Here is a 22,888-nt window from a genome sequence, read left to right on the forward strand (position 1 = left end):
ATTAAAACCTTCTAACCCCCACTTAAACTGAGCACATTTTCTCCAGGTCAGCTTTAAAGGGGCTAAATGCAAGTTGGCCATTTCATACTCACTACTGCCACCTCAGGTCATACGTGTACCTGCACCTTCTATATCAAAGGGGCTAGATGCAAGTTGGCCATTTCATACTCACTACTGCCACCTCAGGTCATATGTGTACCTGCACCTTCTATATTTAAAGGGGCTAGATGCAAGTTGGCCATTTCATACTCACTACTGCCACCTCAGGTCATATGTGTACCTGCCCCTTATATATCAAAGGGGCTAGATGCAAGTTGGCCATTTCATACTGACTACTGCCACCTCAGGTCATATGTGTACCTGCACCTTCTATATTTAAAGGGGCTAGATGCAAGTTGGCCATTTCATACTCACTACTGCCACCTCAGGTCATACGTGTACCTGCACCTTCTATATTAAGCTTGTGCATGATGCAATTCGGACCCAAAGGAACACCTTTCTGAGTGACAGTGCAGGATTTTAGAGGCAGTTGTGGTGAACAGGTCTGAGCTCGTTCTACACATTAGGACATGGCTGGAACATGTAGGGGGAGGAATTAATACATAATTTTAACATTTTTAAACTCCATATTGTCCCTTCAAGCAGATCTAAAAGCTTCTGGACTGGATCCACAAAAGATTCACAAAACTGATCTGAGATTGTTGTCACTTTTTTGTGGTATTTTTGTTCTTTTTTGTCACGTTTTAGCTGTTTTTTTGTTTCCTGTTTTGCTGCGTTTTTGTTGCTTTTTGTAACCATTTTGTTGTCTTTTCGTCACTTTTTGATTTGTTGCGTCTGATACTTTTTTGCTGCGTTTTTAACTTCATTTATGTCTCGTTTTTTACACTATTTTGATGCTTTTTTCAAGAAGCTTTAGCTTTACTTGGTTCTACTTCTGGATGATTTATTATTATGCTATTTGTGTAAATGTCTGAACAAAATATGCCACGTTGGCTAAAATTCCATTCTTGTTAGTAGCACATGTTTGTTTTGTCTGTAGTTTGCAGACATTTTGCAAACATGGTCAGCAACACGTTATCTCCAGTGAACAGTTTGCCGCCTCCTTTGTTTTCCCCTAAATCCTCGCTGCAGTAGGCAGACTTGGTCCTGGTCCAGTCCTGGCCCGGCCCTAGTCCAGTCCTAATCCTGCCTGGGTCTCCTCTGGGTCTCCTCTGGACTCTAATCCTCTCCTCTGTGCAAACATCAAACACTGCTGGACTCTGCCTTTGTCAGATGTCAAGGCTGAAAATGACGTGATCCGTCCTCAGAGCGTTCCAGCTGAATAAAATCCTATGTAAACAAAACGGCTAATGCTACAACAGTTAGCTAATAAGACGTTAATGTTTTATGCCAGAGCAGCTGCAAGCCATTTTGGTGCCCTTAAGCAGAAATGTTTAATGTGATAAGATAAGCCTTTATTTAACTCAACAGCAAAGACATTCACTTTATCATCATGGCTCTTCTTTCTCATCGTTCTCATTGAATGCAGGCCATTATTTGTCAGCTGTGCTAATGAAACAACAGTACAAATACTGTACAATGCCGTTCAGTCAGATTGGCCTCTATGTGGTGATATCATTCAAAACATGCTAAATGGTGCAGGCTGTGACCAAAAACAAAGGTTCACGTTGCACTTCTCCACTGGGGGGCGCCATTACTGTCTTGATCTTGTATCTTAACTCCGATCACTCGGATCATCTCCCGGTTTACATGTTGTAATTGTGAGTTTGAGCGGCTTTCTAAGGCATTTGTCCCAGTTGAAGGTGGGAGAAATGTACCAGTTGCCTGCTTAAAATTTTACAGGTACCTGCTTTCGAAACTTTTATTTTTAGCGATACCAGTAGTATCTAAACCTTTTTTTTCCCGATGCCATACTGGTATTGTTTAACTGTACCCAGCCCTAGGAGCAATGCCTCTCAAAAAGTACTCATCCGGACTAGTATAATATCCGATTTGAAATTACAGTGTGGAGCTTACACAGACGTACTCACCAAGGACCTGCAAACTCATGTCTTGGTTTTTCAATTGTATTTTACAGATCCTTCACAATACTTGTCAAAAAAGTTGTTTTGATTGCTTTTGATCGAGCTCCAGTAAAGGAACATGACTCACGTGTGGCTGTTTCACCGTTTGCCCGTTTCCTCCTGGCCGTGCATGCAGATTGAATCAGTGCTTGGTGACTTTGCAGCGATTGCCTGAGCATGTGTCGAACTGAGCGACAGCCGCCCACGCATTCTCTCCCTCTCAGTCTCCCTCTCTCAAATGCCACCTGATTCAAATGTCAAAGTGTTTCTTTCACCATTGGATGTAGTGACTGTGGGCTCGCATTTGGCTTAAAGGCGTCAATACAAGGAGGCCAGAACCGCTCCAACACGGGTTTTGGTCAAAGGCCCGAGTTTTTCATTGTGTGCAAGCACTGAAAGCTTACATTTTACACACTTAGTCCAAACTCCTTCAGAAATTCTTTTAACGTCTCAAATATCCACAGGGAAGAGTTTAGAAGCGTTTTTACATTTGTTTCACTGAGCAATACTGTCCTGGTTAATGTGAGCAACTTCAGCTACAACTTCATCTTAAATAAAAAAGACAGATAAAAAAGAGAATAATAATAATAATAATAATAATAATAATAATAATAATAATAATAAGGATAATAATAAGGATAATAATAATAATAATAATGATAATAATAATAATAATAATAATAGCTTTATTTGTGTAGGACTAGGTGGAATGATCGGGAAACACAGCTGAAAACAGTCTTTGCTGTTGCGTCCTAGTGGGAATCCGGTTTAAGTTTCAAGCAAACATTTTCTGGCTCAAAAAGTAAGCATTTGATACTATTTCTTTATAGTTATTGGCGTTAACCTGAGTAGCAGAAACAAAAGGTTACAATTCAAATGACTAGAAAAGATTCCATCCATTTTCCTGTCCATCCATCTGCCAGAAATGTTGCACTTTGGAACAAGACCAATAGATGTGCGTCAGGGTACCACTCTCAGCTTTGCCCTTATAGCACAGTGGGGAGGAATATGGCTTACATGTGTGGGCCCTGTGGATAATTATAACTGATTTATTTGTTTTATTTTCATACTTTTTCCCATCTAGATTCCAGATTGGAGGGCTGGATGTCGCTGCCCACCAAGAACACCAAGCGTTTTGGCTGGGACAGAAAGGTAACCCTGCCTTAATGCGTGTTCACAAGTAGGTTTTATTTTTATTGTGTGTGTGTAACTCTTGTGGTTTTCCAGTACGTGGTGGTGAGCAGTAAGAAGATCCTCTTTTACCACAGCGAGGCGGACAGAGAGCAGGCCAACCCCTACATGACGCTGGACATCGAGTAAGTGCTTCAAACACTTGTCCAAATCTGCCCATGTGTTAGGAATCACTTTCAGCTGCCGGCACAACGGGGAAGGATGACGTTCACAACAGAGTTTGGATTACGTTTTTGACCAAACTTATAGCAGTTTTTTTGGTACAAATATATTTTAGAATATGAAATGATTGCATACCTCAACGAAAGGAAATTTGGACTAAATTGAGGAATGAAAGACCCCTGTTTGACCTGTAGATAAGCCAGTTCTTCTAATAAGCTCCTGTTTCTGTATTTGCATATAAATTCATGCGCATTCATTCATTTTCCCCAATGGCCACTATTTCATAATGTAACACCATTAGAGAGGGGACTTTCATGCTTCTAGCAGGTGTTCAGTAGGAATTTCAAACACATGTTGATCTGCATCTTAGGGCGTTGTTTAGGGGATAAAGAACTGAGAGTTAGAGGTCGACTGAGATGGGCTGATGCCGATGTGCTTCAACAATATTTAAAAATGTATCTGCCTTTAATCGGCCTGATATCGGCCATGCATCGTACGAAAGTGACGGTGCAAGTTGTAGGCTATATTTCTTAATATTTGAGCTCCATGGCGCGTGTGTGCGTACAGCTAAACAGAGCACATATGTGTCATCATCACTTGCAGGCAAAGTTACATCCTCCAAAAACATCTGAAATCAGTGTGCCTTTGCAAAGGTTTCTCCTGCTGGTGACCAGGCTTCGGTAATAGATCCAGTGCACCGCACAGTGGTGGCGCAGACAAATGTGTAAGATCCATAATCCGCCTCAAGAGCTTTGTTTCCAAAAAAGGACAAGCAGGAACAACTCAAACACAAGCCTCAAATCGAAGCTGCCTCTAGAGAAACTGAAATGTATTACTTAACAAGCACTGCGCTACTTTTTTTTTTTTTTTTTACTTTAGAGCACTGTGTTTTTCTATTTTGTTTTGTATTGTGAAGGGGCATATTTTATCGTAAAGCAGCTTTGAAAAATTAGAGAGTTTTTTATTTTTTTATCTGAAATTATAAATACAGCTTTTATTTCAAAACTGACACTAACTGGTTCTTTGTATTGCACTTGCACCGTGATGCACCAAACAGTAAGATACAGTGGGAGGAAAAACTATGAGAATGCTTTGGAATTCATTCTTATGATTTTGATGAAGATCAGAACACATTTTATGACCAATTTAGGCAGAGATGTGAGATATACATACATACATTTTCCTCCCACTGTAGCTGAACCCTTAATATCGGCCGATAGTTGATATTGTAAAATACCCATATATCAGCTTGATATATCGGCCATCGGTCAATGTGGTCTTGAAGAAAAACTACTATAGTTTGAATACACATAAATGAATGCAAAAACAAACACAACTATTTATGCTTTTCCACAAAACATTTCACTAAAACACTGGCCATACTTTTATAATTAATCTACAAAATCACTGAGCTTCCTCCATCCTCAGACAGGACTGACTGTGTAAATCCTCAGTATTGTGCCTGCGTTGTGCTCACTGGGATGTGCTCTGTTGCAGTAAACTGTTCCACGCTCGCCCTGTGACTCACACCGACGTGTACCGGGCTGACGCCAGAGAGATCCCCCGGATATTCCAGGTACTGCTCCCCACACAACTCCACACCTGCTCCAGGAGAGGCATGTTCACTGAAAACTCATGTTCATTCATAGTTTAATGAGAATCACACAATTTATATAGTGTTGAAAATAAACAAAAGCCGATACCTTAAAATAGTTTCCAAACGTTTGACCAGTACTGTATGAGAGTTTGATTGTTTTTTTTTTCATACAGTTGAGCATTTACAGTAAAGTACATACTTCTAAAACTACTGTTGCACATCACAGTACTCATTGATTATATTTCAGCTTCATGAAGCTGCATTAATGATAAAGGGAAGATCCTGCACTGTCTCCAGTGTCTGTGTATATTGGTGTAGGAATGAGAGAGTGAATGGGTGACTGCTTCCTTGCTGTAAAGCGCTTTGGGCCTGATGAAGGTAGATAAAGCACTATATAAGTTGAGACAATTTACCATTTTACCATGTCCAAGTAGTTTCACTTCCACCGTTCTTTCTTAAAGCTGCTCTAAGCGATCCCGTTTTGCCGGTTCGGCACCAATGCATTACCAATAAGCTCCTCTAGATGCGCCACCATGTGCGCCACACGAGTAAACTGTAGAAGAAGACCAGCGCTGCACCTGCACCTCCCTTGCCCGTTTATTATAATACATCCATGCCCTCACCTCACAGCACGCCTCCCCCAACACACACCTCACCCCCATATGCCCCCCCTGCGCACCATGTAAACACAAACACGTGAACTACAGATCGCAAATGTTTGAACCAGAAGACGCAGCAACAGTTAGCGGCTAACAGTTTAGCATTAGGACAGAAGTTTACAAAAAAGATGATGAACTGACAAACATCTGAGCGACCTGCACTGATGCTGCTGAAACCCTCGTGAAATGTCCATTTGTTTATTAATCTGATATCTACAGGAGCGGTCAGATCTTTTTCCTCCTTTTTTTTCCTCACAAAGCAAAGCAGCACCGGAGGAGAGGCTGAGGTGTTCAAGGGTTGTGGAGTAAAAAAGTACTGTGCTGTAAACTTGGCTCTAAATGGAATTATTATGTCCTAAATGTCCACAAAATAGTGACAGACTTCCATGAAAGTTGCAGTTTAGCAAATAAATGTAAATCTCAAAATATTTACTTTGCACATGTCTTATATATGCAGATGAATGTGTGTTTCACACAAGATTAATATAGATAGATTTCCGTAGCTCATTGAATGCAATCAGAGCAGCGTGTGGTCTAAACAGTGTGGAGGGGAGTGAGGGTCGTGGGCGATAGGGGACAGCCAGGTGAGGGGAGGGGGGTGGTGGAGCAGAGCAGAGTTCACTACTCCACCTGCTAATGAAAACATTTCAAAAAGACATCACTTAAGGCAGCTTTAACAACTGCTCTACATCCTCTTCGGTTCCTTCTGCCAATTCAAACATTCACCAATAAATCTGGATGCAGTTTGCACAGCGCGAGACACATACGTGAGAATAGTTTGCAGTTGACACAAACATGGAGTTTGTTTATAACGCGCCGCAGAGCAGACAAACAGGATTCTCCTGCAGACCAAAGGAACTGAGGTTCGATCATTCTGATCCACAGTAGTTCAAAGATGAATGTGGATGGCATAGTGGTTAATGGTGCAGCCCGAACCTGCAGACGACTAATTACTACCATGTACACAATATTGTCTACCTTTTAAAGACCTGTGACGTCTCCACGTTTCTTTTCTTCCCAGATCCTGTACGCTAACGAAGGCGAGAGTAAGCGTGACCAGGAAGTGCCGGTGGAGCCGGCGCCGTACTGCGAACGGCCATCTTACATCAGCCACAAAGGCCACGAGCTGATCCCCACGCTCTACCACTTCCCCTCCAGCTGTGACGCCTGCGCTCGCCCGCTCTGGCACATGTTCAAGCCCCCGGCCGCTCTCGAGTGCCGCGGCTGCCATTTCAAGTGCCACAAGGACCACCTGGGGAGCAAGGAGGAGGGCATTCCACCGTGCAAAGGTGGGACAGGTTTACAGGGCTCAGTCTATGCCATCTGCAGGTAGAAAGTAGTTGTGAAAGCCTAAATAGAGCATGACATTAATGCTACTGATATAAGGCTGATATCTCTGGAACCGAAACTGATAGAGACTAGGGATGCTTGATAATTATCGGCATTAATCGGCATTTTGGCGGCATCCCCGATAAGCCGCTAAAAAAAAAATTGGCCGATAATTAGGCCCGATAATTGTAAACTCAAATTACATTGAATCTGCGGCTCCAGCTCGCTGCCTTTCTCTCGCGCCACGCATGTCCTGCAGCCCGGAGCTGCTGCAGACTCAGGACAGCACATTTACAGCAGCAGATATACGCTCTCCCCGGCCGACTTCTGCACGGTTTTAGCTGAAAAATACGAAGAGATTCCAGCGAAACAACGCTGTGCAGACGCTCTCCGCGAAGGAAGAGTTTTCAACTTTTTACATCGAAGTAACTTCAACATTAGCACCGCAACAAAATGAGAAAAAGATGAGGAATTATGAACCGCCGATCCGCGCTCACATAAATTACTGGAACACAGCGGGGCCTATAAACCCATGTATTATCTTCGTATTTCTGATCAAATACAGTAGACAAGACAGCAGCCCCACAATTGAAGCGCTATGAACAAGAGAAGTGCACAAATGCATAGATGAGCCCAATGCAGGAGAGAGTGTCTTGTTTTTGTGCTGTAGTATCGTATTAGTTAAACTTGAATCTGTCACAGATTTGGCATCACTTCTCTCATGTCCAAGGCGCCTCTAGACTCAGTGAAATACTATAATAGTGTCTATATTCCAGTATTGTAAATAAGAATTCATTAGTATGATGTCAACAAAAAGAAAAATACTAGGAACACATTTTAAATAAAATGTGATACAGATGAGCAGAGACAGACCTGCTCAGATGATGGAACTGTAAAAAACCAGAGCTTTAGAAAAAGGTGGAGACTCGAACCCAAAGTAAAACTCATTATTTGATTTATATTTATACACTTGTATATTGCTTGGTAGAGTTAATTTTGGGCAGAACTGTGAACTGTTACAGTGAGTTCTTCACAAAAAAAAGTCACAAAATAAAGTGCAAATACATATACATAATTATCGGTGTCATTATCGGTAATCGGTATCGGGACATGCGGAATAATTGGTTATCGGTTCAAATTGGCATAATCGTGCATCACTAATAGAGACTGTCGGTTTTTTTACTTTAAAAGCAACCAAGTTGACCAAAGACACAAACAGCAAGCTTAAAATATGTCAAATAGTTAAAACTACACTAAAAACAAATACACAACTTTTAAAAACTCTTAAGCTGAGCAGTGAGCACACACTACACAATTTTGTGAGTCTTAAGTAAACCCTCAAATCCATTTTGCCTAATAAATTACCCCCAGATGTCCTCCATGATCAAGCCCAACTTGCTAACACCGACTGTTGTCTCCTCCACAGTGAACTACGACATGTCCACGGCCAAAGAGCTGCTCTTGTTGGCCGGCTCCAAGGAAGAGCAGGCGCACTGGGTCAGTCACCTGCTGAAGAGGATCCCCCGCAAACACCCCACACTCAGCCCCCCTCCCGCCGCCCAGCCTGCTCAGACCCTGCCCCCCACGCCGGAGCTCCTGCCCCGTGCCAGCCCCCGAGTCTCTCCGAGACGCTCCCCAAAGCCCTCCCCCAGGGCCTCCCCCAGGGCCTCCCCACGCAGCTCCCCTCGCATGTCCCACCGAGGGGCCATCAAGATCCAGGCCAGCAGCAGGAGCCAGCAGCAGCAAAGCTCTGAAAAGACCAGGTGAGGAACACAGAGCTATCCAAGGGTTCATTTATTACCTTCCAGTCGCCGCTGGTCACGAAGATGTCTCCGAGACGTCCCCTGGAGGAAAGGCGAGTCTCCAGGTAGTCTCGCTGAAAACGGGTTCAATTTCTCCATGCGGTCTCCTCAACCTGATATGTCCCTGCAATGTTTCCGAGATCTCAAAGAGACGTAGCGGTGGGGTGAGGAGGGGATGTCGGGGTGAGGAGGGGATGTCGTGGTGAGGGGGATGTCAGGGTGAGGCGGGGATGCCGGGGTGAGGGGGATGTCGGGGTGAGGCAAGGGATGTCTGGGTGAGGCGGGGATGTCGTGGTGAGGGGGATGTCAGGGTGAGGCGGGGATGTCGGGGTGAGGCAGGGGATGTCGGGGTGAGGCGGGGTGAGGCAGTGGATGTCGGGTGAGGGGGATGTCGAGGTGAGGCAGGGGATATTGGGGTGAGGCAGGGGATGTCGGGTGAGGAGGACGTCGAGGTGAGGCAGGGGATGTCAGGGTGAGGCAGGGATGTCGGGGTGAGGGGGATGTCGGGGTGAGGAGGGGATGCCAGGGTGAGGGGGATGTCGGGGTGAGGCAGGGGATGTCAGGGTGAGGCGGGGATGTCGTGGTGAGGGGGATGTCAGGGTGAGGCGGGGATGTCGTGGTGAGGGGGATGTCGAGGTGAGGGGGATGTCAGGGTGAGGCGGGGATGTCGGGGTGAGGGGGATGTCAGGGTGAGGCGGAGATGTCGTGGTGAGGGGGATGTCGAGGTGAGGGGGATGTCAGGGTGAGGCGGGGATGTCGGGGTGAGGGGGATGTTGGGGGAGGGGGATGTCGGGTGAGGGGGGTGTCGAGGTGAGGCAGGGGATGTCTGGGAGACAGCATATTGTGATTTAGTTTTGGTCTTTTGACAAAAATGTCATTCAATTTTAGTAAAAAATTCACTTAAAATTGAGTCAAGTATTAATCAACAAAAGTCTCCTGTACATTTAGTCGACTAAATTTAAGATGAATTTAGTCAACTTTACATTTATAATATGTATTTTAATCATATTTACTCAAGGTTCTCTGTTTGATGGAACTTCTCCCTCATGAACAAAGCTCAGAGCAGTTACTTTGGCAGAGAATTTAAATGATTTGAGGCTCTTTCAAGCTGTCATTGGAAGTTTGGATGATTTTAGTCTCTTTTTTTAAATATTTATTTAGTCTTATTATAGTTGACGAAATTACCAGGACATCTATAATATAAAACTCAATCGCGAGTAGGGCGGGGCTTAAGCTCCATAAGGGCGCCGCCATGTTTATTTCCCAGAAATCTGCGGGCGGCCCCCACGTGGCGGTCCCTCCGCTCGCGGGCATTGGCCACGGGTCCATATGGACTGCGGTGCTGCTGTCCGAGGACAATCCGGCGTCACAACAACGCGAGTGCACGAGATCTGACTGCCGTGCGTGTGCGCATCCAAACAGGGCGATGTGTGTCATCATCACTCACCGCCACTGCAGCTGTAGACGCTCCGCACCGTTACAGTGACGTCCTCCAAAACAAATGACATCTGCGTGTCTTTGTTTAAGTTTCTCCTGCAGTGACCGTGGCTGTGGTTCATTATAGATCCAGTGCTGCGTAATGTCAGAGATGCAGACAAATATGTAAGAGCCAATGCTGGCCGTATTCCGTCTCCAAAGCTTTGTCTCCGGAAAAAAGTACACGCAGAATGTTGCCCAACAACTGGCCAAACACGAGCTTCAAATCAAACGCGCTTCAGTGCTTCAGCCTCCGTGTGCGGAAAGCGAAAATGAAACTACTGCTTAATGAGTGCATGGCCTGCACTGCGTTGCTTTTTTTGTTTGTTTTTTGTTTTTACTTTGCTGCTGTACCATTTGTTTTCTATTTTGCTTTCACGTATTGTGAGCCCAGAGGTACATTTTATTATAAAGCAGCTTTGAAAGCATTGCCAATTTTATTCTAAGGTTATAAATACTGTCTAATAACGACAGTTAGGCTATTTCATTTCAATACCAACATATTCTTTTTTAGATTGCACTTGCACCAAACCATGGGTCCTGCACCGTGAACCGAACCGTTAGAGCTGAACCCCTAATATTTATACATAAATATCCCACTGTCTCTTAGGGGCTAGGGTGGACAGTTCTTTGTAATAACTCATAATCTCAGAATATCAAATGTGGAGACTAGCGAGGCCCAGCCAAAGGCTGGGTCTCAGCTAGTTTTAGTCATAGTTTAAGTCTCAAGAAAAACGTGTAATTTAGTTTTAGTCAAATTTCTGTCTGCAAAAATATTACTTAGACAAAAATGATGACTAAATATTTTAGTCTACGAAATGAACACTGAGGTGTCGGTGCCTTTGCAACGATCCAAGGATCAGTACCACGCATGGAGACTGCTTTGGGACGCCTGCGCTGTGTCACTGTGCGTGAAGAGCCGCTGTCATACAATATGCCACACCGCACATCTGTGTGGAGCTTCCAAACTTTTTCTCATGGACGAAGGATTAATAATGGATTTTACATGAATAGATGAGGCTGACACACTGAGTACTGATGGAAAAAAACACATCCGTGACTCATACAGAGAGGCTTCTGCTAATGCAAAGGTCAGCATTCACTGCATTTTGGCATATTTGGACTCACTTGTTGCATATTTTGGGATAGTTTATTAGTTTGGGTGGTCACTACAATTATAGTTTGAGTGGCTAGCAATAGGCTCTATCCATTTCTTTGCTTACAATGCCTAGTAATAACTAAGCTGCGTGATATTGAGTACGCTAATGAAAAGGGTTGATGAGGGATTGCGTCTCGTTGAGATCTCCTTGGTCTCAGAGACGTTGCAGGGACGTAACAGAAACGTCTCACAGGTTGAGTTCCAGTCCCCCTCACAGGGACTGGACAGATCCCTCGTCACTATAAGGTGTTCACGAGAGGCATGTTCTGCCTTTCATGATGTCCCCTACAGTTGTTTATAGACTCTGCTGCTTTTCTAATCCTTTCTCAAACCACAGTCTCAGTGTGTGGTCCCTCCTCCTCCTCCTCTGCAGCCCTGTCTGATCTGTTCTAACCCTTTTTCTTCATGCGCTCTCACTCTCCTCTGCAGCACAGGACCCATGCTGCGCATCATCCTGCACTGACCTCTGACCTCCACATTTTAATGCCTGTCCCTCTGTAAGTAGAGCTGTCGCAGCTTTGAACCCAACGTGATCTGTTCCAGCAGTTTACTTATGGATTATGAATCAGAAAATCAGTTTCCTCTGAGCCCACAGTGGAGCACACGGGAGTTAGCACAAATCAGCTCCCTCACAACACGCTCAGCAGTTTTGGCACAAATTATTGTAATTTTTTGCTCATAAGTTGCCCTATTATTTCGTCTTTGCTTCCCCTTAACCACTTTTTAATGGATTGATTATTCAATAACATGATACCAATTGTGCTATTTCTTATCAGAAATGAGCCAGGTGTAAAATTGGGATATGTCTTTGAAATTATATTTGCATAACACGGTTTGCTGGCTGCATTAAGTTGTGATGTGAAAAGATCAAATGACAACAGGCAGCTGTAAACTTGAGTCTTTAGTTTCTAAGTCAAACATTTAACTAGATCACATGTGTCAAACACAAGGAGATTATTGAATCAATCTAAACGAGTGTAAACCGTTATCATTTATGAGGCTACAGTCCGGTTGGGGTTTAACCAAATCAGCACTATTTTGAAATCACAGCTCATTAGTATTATTATTCATTTATTGAAAAATGTTTTTAAAAATGTTTACGTTATATTTGGCCCACGACTCCTGACCTAGATGATCTAAACCGATTCAAGATTTAGAACTCCCGGGCTGAAAAAGCTCCCACCAGTCCGCTGTCCCCATAATCCAAGTATATTTGCTTCGTTTGTCATAGCAGATCAGGTTGGGTCGACAGAAGCAGAATGCATTGAGCAGTTGTCTCCCCTAACCCTTCACCGAGGCCTGTCTAACATCGCTGCTGCACTCACCCCTGCTCTACAGCGCTCCCTGGAGTTTGCAGCATGCACCGTGCACTGACTCGCCCCGTTAAACCGGAGTTACTGATTTCAGAGTGCTCGAATTCGGCCTCCCGGGCTGGACTTGGGCTCTGGAGGAAGCAGACAGCGATGACGACGATTTCTTCTAAAGGAAATGTGAACTAAAAGGGACAGCTTCTGGTAAACCGGCATGGTGTATCTGTGTGCCTTTGGACGCATGCACAGTGTGTCGGAGTTAGCCATGGTTTGTTGTTGCAAATCCGAGCTTCCAAATGTGTGTCACTACCAAAGTATGTAGTACTTTCATAGAAAACCACAATTGAACCTTCGCTGCATACGGGTCAGCAATACACACTAATAAAATCACGAAGACGAAGCTAACAGGCTAACGGGCAAAGCTAACTGTGGGCTAGCACCACTTAGAGGGGCTAGATGCAAGTTTGCCATTTTATACTCACTATCGCCACCTCAGGTCATACGTGTAACTGCACCTTCTATATTAAGCTCGTGCAGGACGGCACTTCGGACCTGAATGAACACTTTTTTGAGTGACAGTGCAGGATTTTAGAGGCAGTTGTGGTGAACAGGTCTGGGCTCATTCTACAAATTAGGACATGGCTGGAACATGTAGGGGGAGGAAAATGCATAATTCTAACATTTTTAAACTCCGTATAGTCCCTTTAAACAGTATTTACAGCCAAGTTTGAGTGAAAAAAAATTATCGCCACCTCTAACAGGTGACTGAGACAGACAATTAATGAGTATAAAAAAATGCAACATGCTACGACATCTGCAGTGGCGCTTATGGCCTCTAGGGGCACGAGTTGCTTAGTACTGCTTTAGATTTTCATTTCATTTTAAACTGTTCAGTAAAAGGGAATATATCTTTGTTTATTATTACAAATGATGTCAGAATCTCATCTTCTGAACCCGATCTCGTGTCTTGCCTCGTCTCATGGAATTTGTGTCTCGGCCCACTCCTAGAAATAAAGAGTATGTATGTAGTATTCTATGATTGACTCCTAAAACCAACGCCGGGAAACAGCAGCCATTTGATGAGCCGTTTGACAACAGAGAAAGAAACAGGCGCTCCTATAGAAGGCTTGACTTTTGGTGAAATGGTGTGTCGTGATCCAGAGCCAAACCACAGCAGCTCTCTTACTGTTTACGAAAACACTTTACCTGAACACGCAGGACTGAAAACGGTGACGAGGTCCGCGGCGACGATGGGCTTTTTCAGACGGATGTCCCGTCGGAGGAAGCTTCAGCCAGCCCCGATCAATTATGTGAAAACAAGCACAAATAAAGCTGTACTAGAAACTAAAAGTGCTGAGCTTGTTGTATTGATAGTTTCTAATGTGTGTATAGGTGTAGCCTGTAGCCTTTAGCCACTCGCAGCGACACACAAATACTCACAAACAATTTCCCTCTGTTCACACCTATCTGCATTTGGGCTTGACCACTGCAGTCTTGACACTATGGGTCGGCCCGCCACAATAATGCCTCTACCGACTTCTCATTAGGGCTGGGTACCGATAAACATGCCTACTTGGCACTGACCGAAAAGCTCCAGAAGGGAATATCAGAGATTGTTTGTTGATGAAGAGTAAGCGCTCACAGTTTTGGTAAATTAGTAGCAACAGAGTGAGCGCTCCACTGTGTAAAAATCTATGGCGTGTGAAATGCTTTCACTTTGTCAGTGAACACACGGCATGTTTAGAAAGGTTTATCTGAAATAAAGGCGTGTCATGATGTGGCTCTGGTCTGTCCCTGTAATAATGGTAATAATGTCCTTTCTCTCTTTTTCTCTCCTTTTCTCGCTGCTCAAGTGGAAATTCTGTTCCAAACATGCTGCAGCCTGTGTTGCTTTTAGGACATCATGAAAAATGTCCCACTTAGATTTCCTACTTTTTAAGTTTGTTTCAGTGCCACCGGCATTTTGAAAGAAAAAAGTAGACCCGAAAAAAACAAAAAGAATTGAAAGTGCCTTTGCAGAGTAACTTGGTTCAATCTTGGAAATGTAAATCATGGTTGGTATCGTTACGGTTTCTAACAGCCTGTGTTGCTGTGTGCATACTCCGCCTGCATTATGCTGTCGATACTTCCTTATTTATCTGCATGTGGGTGTGACTTTGAAGCATTTTTCAGTGCGTTCTGTTTTCTCACTCTTCTCTCCGCTCTTTTTTTCACAGTTAACCCCGGCTGAAAACGCGCGTCCCCACGTTGGCATTTGGAAAGACGAGGGTTTTTTGGACAAAGTGCCTTCCTTCTACCACCAGTGAATGTGTGTTTGCATCTGCGTTTCCAGTCGGGCCTGTGGTTGTCATGAGAACAGACTATATTTGGCATTTTAACGAGGAGAACAAGCAGCGTCTTCTTATCGCAGAGAACACGGGAGGAAAAACAAATCCACGTTTTGTTTGTGTTTTTGATTTGAAACATGTTAGCCCATGTGTACATTTGTTTGTGCCGATATATTTGATGTGGGAAAGAGTCTGCCACATGTGGATGGGTTTTCCTGCAGTGTTCAAAACCGGGGGTGAAATTTTGGATTTTTAAAAAACTCAAACCACAATGTGAATGATTTAAATGTAATCTTTTTGCTGTTCATTTAAATAAATTGAAATGTTGAAATCGATGTGTTTTTGGTTAACTTTCTGTCTCTCGTTGACTCTGCTACGGTGGCCCCGCAGGGACAGGGTTAATGCACATTTTACATTTTGGCCAAAATGATGATTTACATTTCACCAAAGACTTTTCTACTGCTACTTTTCTACTACTACTTTTGACTTACACCAGGGTTTCCCTTTAAAGTGATGGTATATTATAGGGCTTTAACAGACTAGTCGTCTGTTAATCTGTCTCTGTAGTTTTGTGATCCTGCGCTTTTACTGTACATCGTTAATGTTACATACAAGTTCATTTTTAAGCGTGTGTTTGGAAAAACACAGGATATTTGCCTAGTTTCCACATTAATTTTTAACCCTTTTAAGTTTTTGTGGGGCAGTATATAGTGTTTCATGTCGCATGCCAAAACTTTAGGGGGAAAAAACTACTCGGGTTCACTTTTAGCGCTCTACATACAGTTTGGCGCACATATTGAGCTAATATGAGCCAGCTGAAGCCGGGACTGTCTCTCCACCATCACCGTGGCCCACCACGTGCTCAGCTTTTAGCCTCTCTCTCAATATGGACTCATTCACATGGAATCAACTACGATCTAATGCATATTAGTTATTATAGTTATTATACTAATGCATAATGATATCATTCCATGCAAGGATCGGCCACCATATCTGTTTAGGTACCATCACTTTGGCTAAAGTGATAAAGTTCCTATTTCTTAAGTTTTTTAGTTTTTTATTTAAATCACTTTAGTCAGCATATTACTGCATTTACCAACATTTCACACCAAACTTTCTCTGCTTCTCTGAGTAGGAGGTTCCTCGAAGTGCGAGAGTTTTAAAACACTTGCGAAGAACAACCCTCTGACCCTAATCTTAAATTCTGTTTCTAACTCTGCGGACTGCTCCTTCAGTCATCTCTGTGTGGTCTCAAATACGCACAGGAACAGTACAGTTGGAAGAGAACAGAATGATAAAGCATTGGCTTAGAGTGGATTACACAAGAGTTTCAGGTCTGTTTTTAACAAGGAACCAATGATACCACATGGTTAAAAGGTCAAAGAATGTCAGTTTAAAGGAGATATATGCTAAATCAACTCTTTAAACAGAGGTCCTCAAACAGCACACCTGATTTATAATGTATATATTATGATGTATGAAGCTGACGCGTGGAACGAGGGAAAGCAATACAAAAAGCAAGTGTCCAAAATCACAATAAAATCCAGATTCAGATTCTGAGGCAACAAAAACACAACCTGGACAAGAGCTGCAGTGGGTGCCAGGAGTCCCAGCCGAAGTGGTTGAGACGACTCGGATACTTGCAATTCAGAAACACCATCTCCGTACCGTACAGAGGGGGTCAAGAGCAGCAGATACAGCGCCCTGAACCACTGACCCTGACTGAGGAGCTTTCCCACTAACCAGAGACATAAACATGATTACATTAGTGTGTGTGTTGGAGTGTGCAGGACCTGCCTGTCCAGCCCCATGTTTGTGATCTGTCTGGTCTTCATGAGTTAACTGAACTGATCCTCTACTGTTTCTTCTTGACTCGTGTTTTTAAGATGGAGAGCAGAGGTTGTGGAGCAGAGGTTGTGGAGCTCCAGGTTCACACAGTCAGGTGATGAGTCAGTGGGTTGGACTCCTCTTCCTCTAGCTGCTTGTGTTGGACTGACTCGTGAGACGTACAAGATACATCCCTGGGTCGCACACGTCTTCACATAGAGAATATACAGAAATCTCCTGCATCTGCCGCTTCAGACGTGTTTGGTCTGAATGCAGCATGACAGCTGATTTATGGTGAAGCAGCAGCAAGCCCTTGACCTAAGCCTAAAGCAAAAACTTTCCTCAGGGCCGAGTATAGCTACAGAGGCAGCTGCAGATACTCGGGTACAGTACTCTAACCTCCAGCAGCATGAAAGGAAACAGAGGTGGTTATGGAGGGACAAGTGGAAGCGATGCAGAGGAGCAGGCGGGCGTGTGGTGCAGAGGAGGTGGTGGTGCTGCATTATGGATGTGAGATGTTCAGATGTTGGAGGAGCTTTAGGCGTCTCTGAAACATTTATTCATCGCCCACACTCAAGTCTACGCACTCACACTTGTGCTCTGTTCAAGTGTGTTTAGGAGCGCTCTTAAAACGCTCCAAATGACACTCCCATATAACCTAAAACATGCACAAGAGGCTGTTGTTCCAGCTTGGGCACTTCCTGCTCCATGGTGATGCATTTACCTGTGGAGACGATATAGTGGATCTATGTAGAAGCTCTCAGTCGTCCTCAAAGTCCTCATTTGGACTGGGTAGTTTGAGTTTGAGAACGTTCTGCTGTTATATATACAGTATATATATATATATATATATAGATATATATATATATATAGATATATATATATATATAGATATGGATATATATATAGAGATCAATCAATCAAACTTTATTTATATAGCGCTTATATATATGTATATATATATATATATATATATATATATATATATATATATATATATACATATATACATATGTATATGTATAGAGAGAGAGAGAGAGAGAGAGACTCTTCCTCACCCTCTGCGGGCGGTCTCTTTTTCCTCCAAGCTCGGGTCCTCTACCAGAGGCCTGGGAGCTTGAGGGTTCTGTGCAGTATCTTTGCTGTTCTTAGAACTGCACTTTTCTGGACCGAGATGTCTGATGTATCTGCTGGAGCCACTCCTCCAGTTTGGGGGTCACTGCCCCTAGTGCCCCAACGACCACGGGCACCACTGATGCCTTCACCCTTCAGGTTTTCTCCAGCTCTTCTCTGAGCCCCTGGTATTTCTCTCGTGTTCCTTTTTCCTGATGTTGAAGTCGGTATTGCTATGTCGACCACAACGGCTTTCCTCTGCTCTTTGTATATATATGTATTGATATATATATATGACAAAAGCCATTTTATGTTTTCATATAAAAATAAGACAATTTATGCATAAAAATGAGTAAAATTGCCGATATATAAGTTGAATAGTTTGGGAGGAACACACAACATCATGGGTGGAGGAAAAATAGAACAGCACATCAACATCTTTACCCTCTCCTCATTGTGAAGTCTGGAGCAGGAGAATCATGGTGTGGGGCAGTTTAGTTTCCTCAGGGCCTGGACAACGTGATATCATCAATGGGAAAATAAATTCACAGGTTTATGAAGATATTTTGCAGAAGGACCTGAGACATTCACAACAGCGTGGAAAAAGTAGGTGAACCCCCTGTATTAAATATCTGCTGATCCTTCTTTGCAGCATTTCTGTAGTTGCAGATTAGACGCTCACAACAATCACGATAAATCTTGGACAATTCCTCTTTACAAAACTGCTGCAGTTCAGTGAGATTCCTGGGTTCACTTACTTTTTCCTTCCTGTCCTGTGAATGTTTACATGTTATGACCAATAAAAATATGATCACAGCGGGTCACACAGTTCGCGCAGCGGTTCACGGCGCAATTAGCGCCGCGGCTCACACAGCGGGTCGCTCAGCGGGTCGCACAGCGGCTCGCACAGCGCTTCGCACAGCGGGTCACACAGCGGGTCACACAGCGGCCCGCACAGCGGGTCGCACAGCGGGTCACACAGCGGGTCACACAGCGGCTCACACAGCGGGTCGCTCAGCGGGTCGCACAGCGGCTCGCACAGCGGCTCGCACAGCGGCTCGCACAGCGCTTCGCACAGCGGGTCACACAGCGGGTCACACAGCGGCCCGCACAGCGCTTCGCACAGCGGGTCACACAGCGGGTCACACAGCGGCCCGCACAGCGCTTCGCACAGCGGGTCACACAGCGGGTCACACAGCGGCTCACACAGCGGGTCGCTCAGCGGGTCGCACAGCGGCTCGCACAGCGGCTCGCACAGCGGCTCGCACAGCGCTTCGCACAGCGGGTCACACAGCGGGTCACACAGCGGCCCTCACAGCGGGTCGCACAGCGGCTCGCACAGCGGGTCGCACAGCGGGTCGCACAGCGGTTCGCACAGCGGGTCACACAGCGGCTCACACAGCGGCTCACACAGCGGCTCACACAGCGGGTCACACAGCGGCTCACACAGCGGGTCACACAGCGGGTCACACAGCGGGTCACACAGCGGGTCACACAGCGGGTCGCAGTTTGCATGTTCTCCCCACACATGGAGATGGGTCCTCGGGCGCGGTACTGCCGTCGCCTACTGCTCCTTACGGGTCGCTCCAGCGGCGACAAAGGATGGTTCAAATGCAGAGGACAATTTTCGTTGTACAGTTGTGTATGGTGACAAATAAAGTGCCTTTACCTTATGCTTGTACTCAAAGTAATAAAAGTTAAGAAAGTGCAGCCTTTTACAAATGTAGCAGACCGAGGCAGTGACTAGATAAATAGATAGTGCAATAATCACGGCATTCTAAATTACGGGTTAGAGGACCCAGTATTGACTTTACCCCACTCTATGGTCACACAGGTTCGTTGGACTGGGTAGGACAAGAAGAAGAAAATATATTGTTTTTATTCATTTAGAATTAAATATATTTTAGTTCATTGTGTGGTGACTATGGATGTTTATGCAATTTCTCCATCTGTGAGATCAATAAAGTACCATCTTATCTTATCTTATCTTATATGAAAATACAATCAAACAAAGCTTAATTAAATCCTTGCAGAACGACTGGCCGCCCCAGTTCCATCCACATTTTACCTGGAGTGAGAAAACTATAAGCTACATTTGTGTCTTGAAACATAAAGCTGCTGTTCAGAATATTGAGAACAAAAACAACATTTCTTAGGCAGCTTTGCCTTCAGTTAAGTATCTTTAGGGAGGGAAAATCTCCATTCCATCCACAAAAATGCGGCCTCCCGCATAGTAAGCCCGCTTGCCATCTTTCCTGGCTTGGTTTACCTGAGGCCACAGAAGGCGTCTTCTCTCCCTTATCACTGAAGCGAAATCCAGGAACGGCCTCAGGTTGTTGGTTTGGAGCAACAATGACTCTCTGACAGCACCCATGATGGCTTCCTTGTGGTGGCAAAGGGCGAATTGAATAATGATGGGCCGGCATCTGGAGTTGTTGGAGTCCTGGGGTCCAAGGCGATGCACTATGTCCAAGGCGGTGCACTGTCCAAGACGGTGCACTATGTCCAAGGCGGTGCACTATGTCCAAGGCGGTGCACTATGTCCACGGCGTTTGGGATCCTGTCCTTCGCCTCCGGGAGTACCGCCTGTAGCACTCGGATAGCCTCACAACGGACGTCCTGGTGCTCCTTCTCTTCCAGGCCATGGAGTATGAGGTTTCGGCAGCCCTTGCTTCCTGTGTTCAGCTGTGCAGCAGATGATGTCAGAGGTGAGAGGTCGGGCGGTGCGGGGTTGAAGCAGTGAGTTCATCTGTAGTTTTAATGCTCATCCTGCAGACATCATTTCACTTTCTCCCGTTCAGTTTGCAAATGTGAACTTTCAGACTCCTCTATGAATATGAATGTTTCCACTGAGAGCACACTTCTGTCTTCTGCGCCTCCTGACGGCGAGCATTGCTGACTGCGCTCCTCCTGACCTCCTTATGTGTGGACCACTTTCAATGGGGGGGGGTCTGTTCTGCTAACACGTTAAGTGAAAGGCCATTTGCTACCGCTCGTTACGCCACAGTTACATGTGAAGCCGCTCTAGGTTTGGCAGGTTTAAGTAAATACGCTGACTGTTGACTCTAAAACTAATGATTAAAAGGACATTTGGTTTCATAGAGTCCACAGACAGAGCCGGAGCTGAGTCTACATCTCTGCTACAGTAAGTTTGCTTCTCTGATAAATAGGAGAATACTGCATGATTAAATACTAATTATATTGAAATTAACACAGCGCTGCATATTTAGAACCAACGTCCACAATCCACCAGAGGCAGTCTTAATATATTATAAAATGCATTATATAAACAACAAGACTTTCGCAGAGAGGAGATATTATTGTGGGCAGCTGTATAGTAGGGGAGAGTGTGTTCTTTTGCTTTGGTGGTTATTGTGTAAAAACATAACGTGCTTACAAAATGTCACTATTTCCATAGATTTTGGCATGTTTTCTATCTGTGTGCAGCTTAAAAAATTGTTAAAAAATGTGGCTTTAAAGATGGCGGTCACATCTTAATGGGATGTGGTGGTCAGTGGTGGTCAGTGGTGGTCAGTGGAGGTCAGTGGAGAAGTGCATCCCATGTGTGTGCCAGGGTATAGCCCTGGGAAGAACATCCCAGAGACGCATCATGCTCGTCATGAGACGCCTCTGATGAAGCTTTGTGTCATACCTAGTGTCTTTCTAAAAGTACCTATCAAAACCAACTAGCTTCACCTACCCTACTCTCCCCTATAGTGTTGTGTACACTACACTACACTACACTACACTACACTACACTACACTACACTACACTACACTACACTACACTACACCATACCATACCACACCATACCATACCATACCACACCACACCACACCACACACCCACATGGTATGGTATAGTGTAGTGTAGCATGGTACGGTAAAGTATAGTGTAGTATGGTGTGGTATGGTATGGTATGGTATAGTATAATATAGCATAGTATAGTGTAGTGTAGTGTAGTGTAGTGTAGTGTAGTGTAGTGTAGTGTAGTGTAGTGTAGTGTAGTGTAGTGTAGTGTAGTGTAGTGTAGTGTAGTATGGTATGCTATGGTATGGTATGGTATGGTGTAGTGTAGTATGGTATAGTATAGTGTAGTATGGTGTGGTGTGGTATGGTGTAGTGTAGTGTAGTATGGTATGGTATAGTGTTGTGTAGTGTAGTGTGGTATGGTGTAGTGTGGTGTAGTATGGTATAGTGTAGTGTAGTATGGTATAGTGTAGTATGGTATAGTATAGTGTAGTATGGTATAGTATAGTGTAGTATGGTATGGTATAGTGTAGTGTAGTGTTGTATGGTATGGTGTGGTGTGGTATGGTATAGTGTAGTGTAATATGGTATGGTATAGTGTAGTATGGTATAGTGTAGTATGTATAGTGTAGTGTAGTATGGTATAGTGTAGTGTAGTATAGTATAGTGTAGTATGGCATGGTATAGTACAGTGTATCATGGTATGGTATAGTGTAGTTTAGTATGGCATGGTATAGTATAGTGTAGTATGGTATGGCATAGTGTAGTGTAGTGTAGTGTAGTGTAGTGTAGTGTAGTATGGTATAGTATAGTGTAGTATGGTATAGTATAGTGTAGTGTGATATGGCATAGTGTAGTGTAGTATGGTATAGTATAGTGTAGTATGGTATAGTATAGTGTAGTATGGTGTGGTGTGGTATGGTGTAGTGTAGTGTAGTATGGTATGGTATAGTGTTGTGTAGTGTAGTGTGGTATGGTGTAGTGTGGTGTAGTATGGTATAGTGTAGTGTAGTATGGTATAGTGTAGTATGGTATAGTATAGTGTAGTATGGTATAGTATAGTGTAGTATGGTATGGTATAGTGTAGTGTAGTGTTGTATGGTATGGTGTGGTGTGGTATGG

At 44.2% G+C, this 22,888-nt stretch overlaps 1 protein-coding gene across 1 annotated transcript in view; it reads left to right on the top strand.

The window, feature by feature from the left end:
* Positions 1–15,372, top strand: part of LOC306975198 (rho-associated protein kinase 2-like) — a 108,581-nt gene extending 93,209 nt beyond the window's left edge. The window contains exons 27-32 of the mRNA XM_079572650.1: positions 3,148–3,215; positions 3,291–3,379; positions 4,914–4,992; positions 6,694–6,961; positions 8,428–8,764; positions 14,965–15,372. Coding sequence (XP_079428776.1) covers positions 3,148–3,215; positions 3,291–3,379; positions 4,914–4,992; positions 6,694–6,961; positions 8,428–8,764; positions 14,965–14,968 — 845 coding nt within the window. The 3' untranslated portion in view covers positions 14,969–15,372. The remainder of the gene's footprint in view (positions 1–3,147; positions 3,216–3,290; positions 3,380–4,913; positions 4,993–6,693; positions 6,962–8,427; positions 8,765–14,964) is intronic.
* The last annotated feature ends 7,516 nt before the right edge of the window (positions 15,373–22,888 follow it).

Source organism: Gobius niger (assembly GCF_951799975.1).
Source record: "Gobius niger genome assembly, chromosome: 15".
In the NCBI taxonomy this organism is placed as follows: domain Eukaryota; kingdom Metazoa; phylum Chordata; class Actinopteri; order Gobiiformes; family Gobiidae; genus Gobius; species Gobius niger.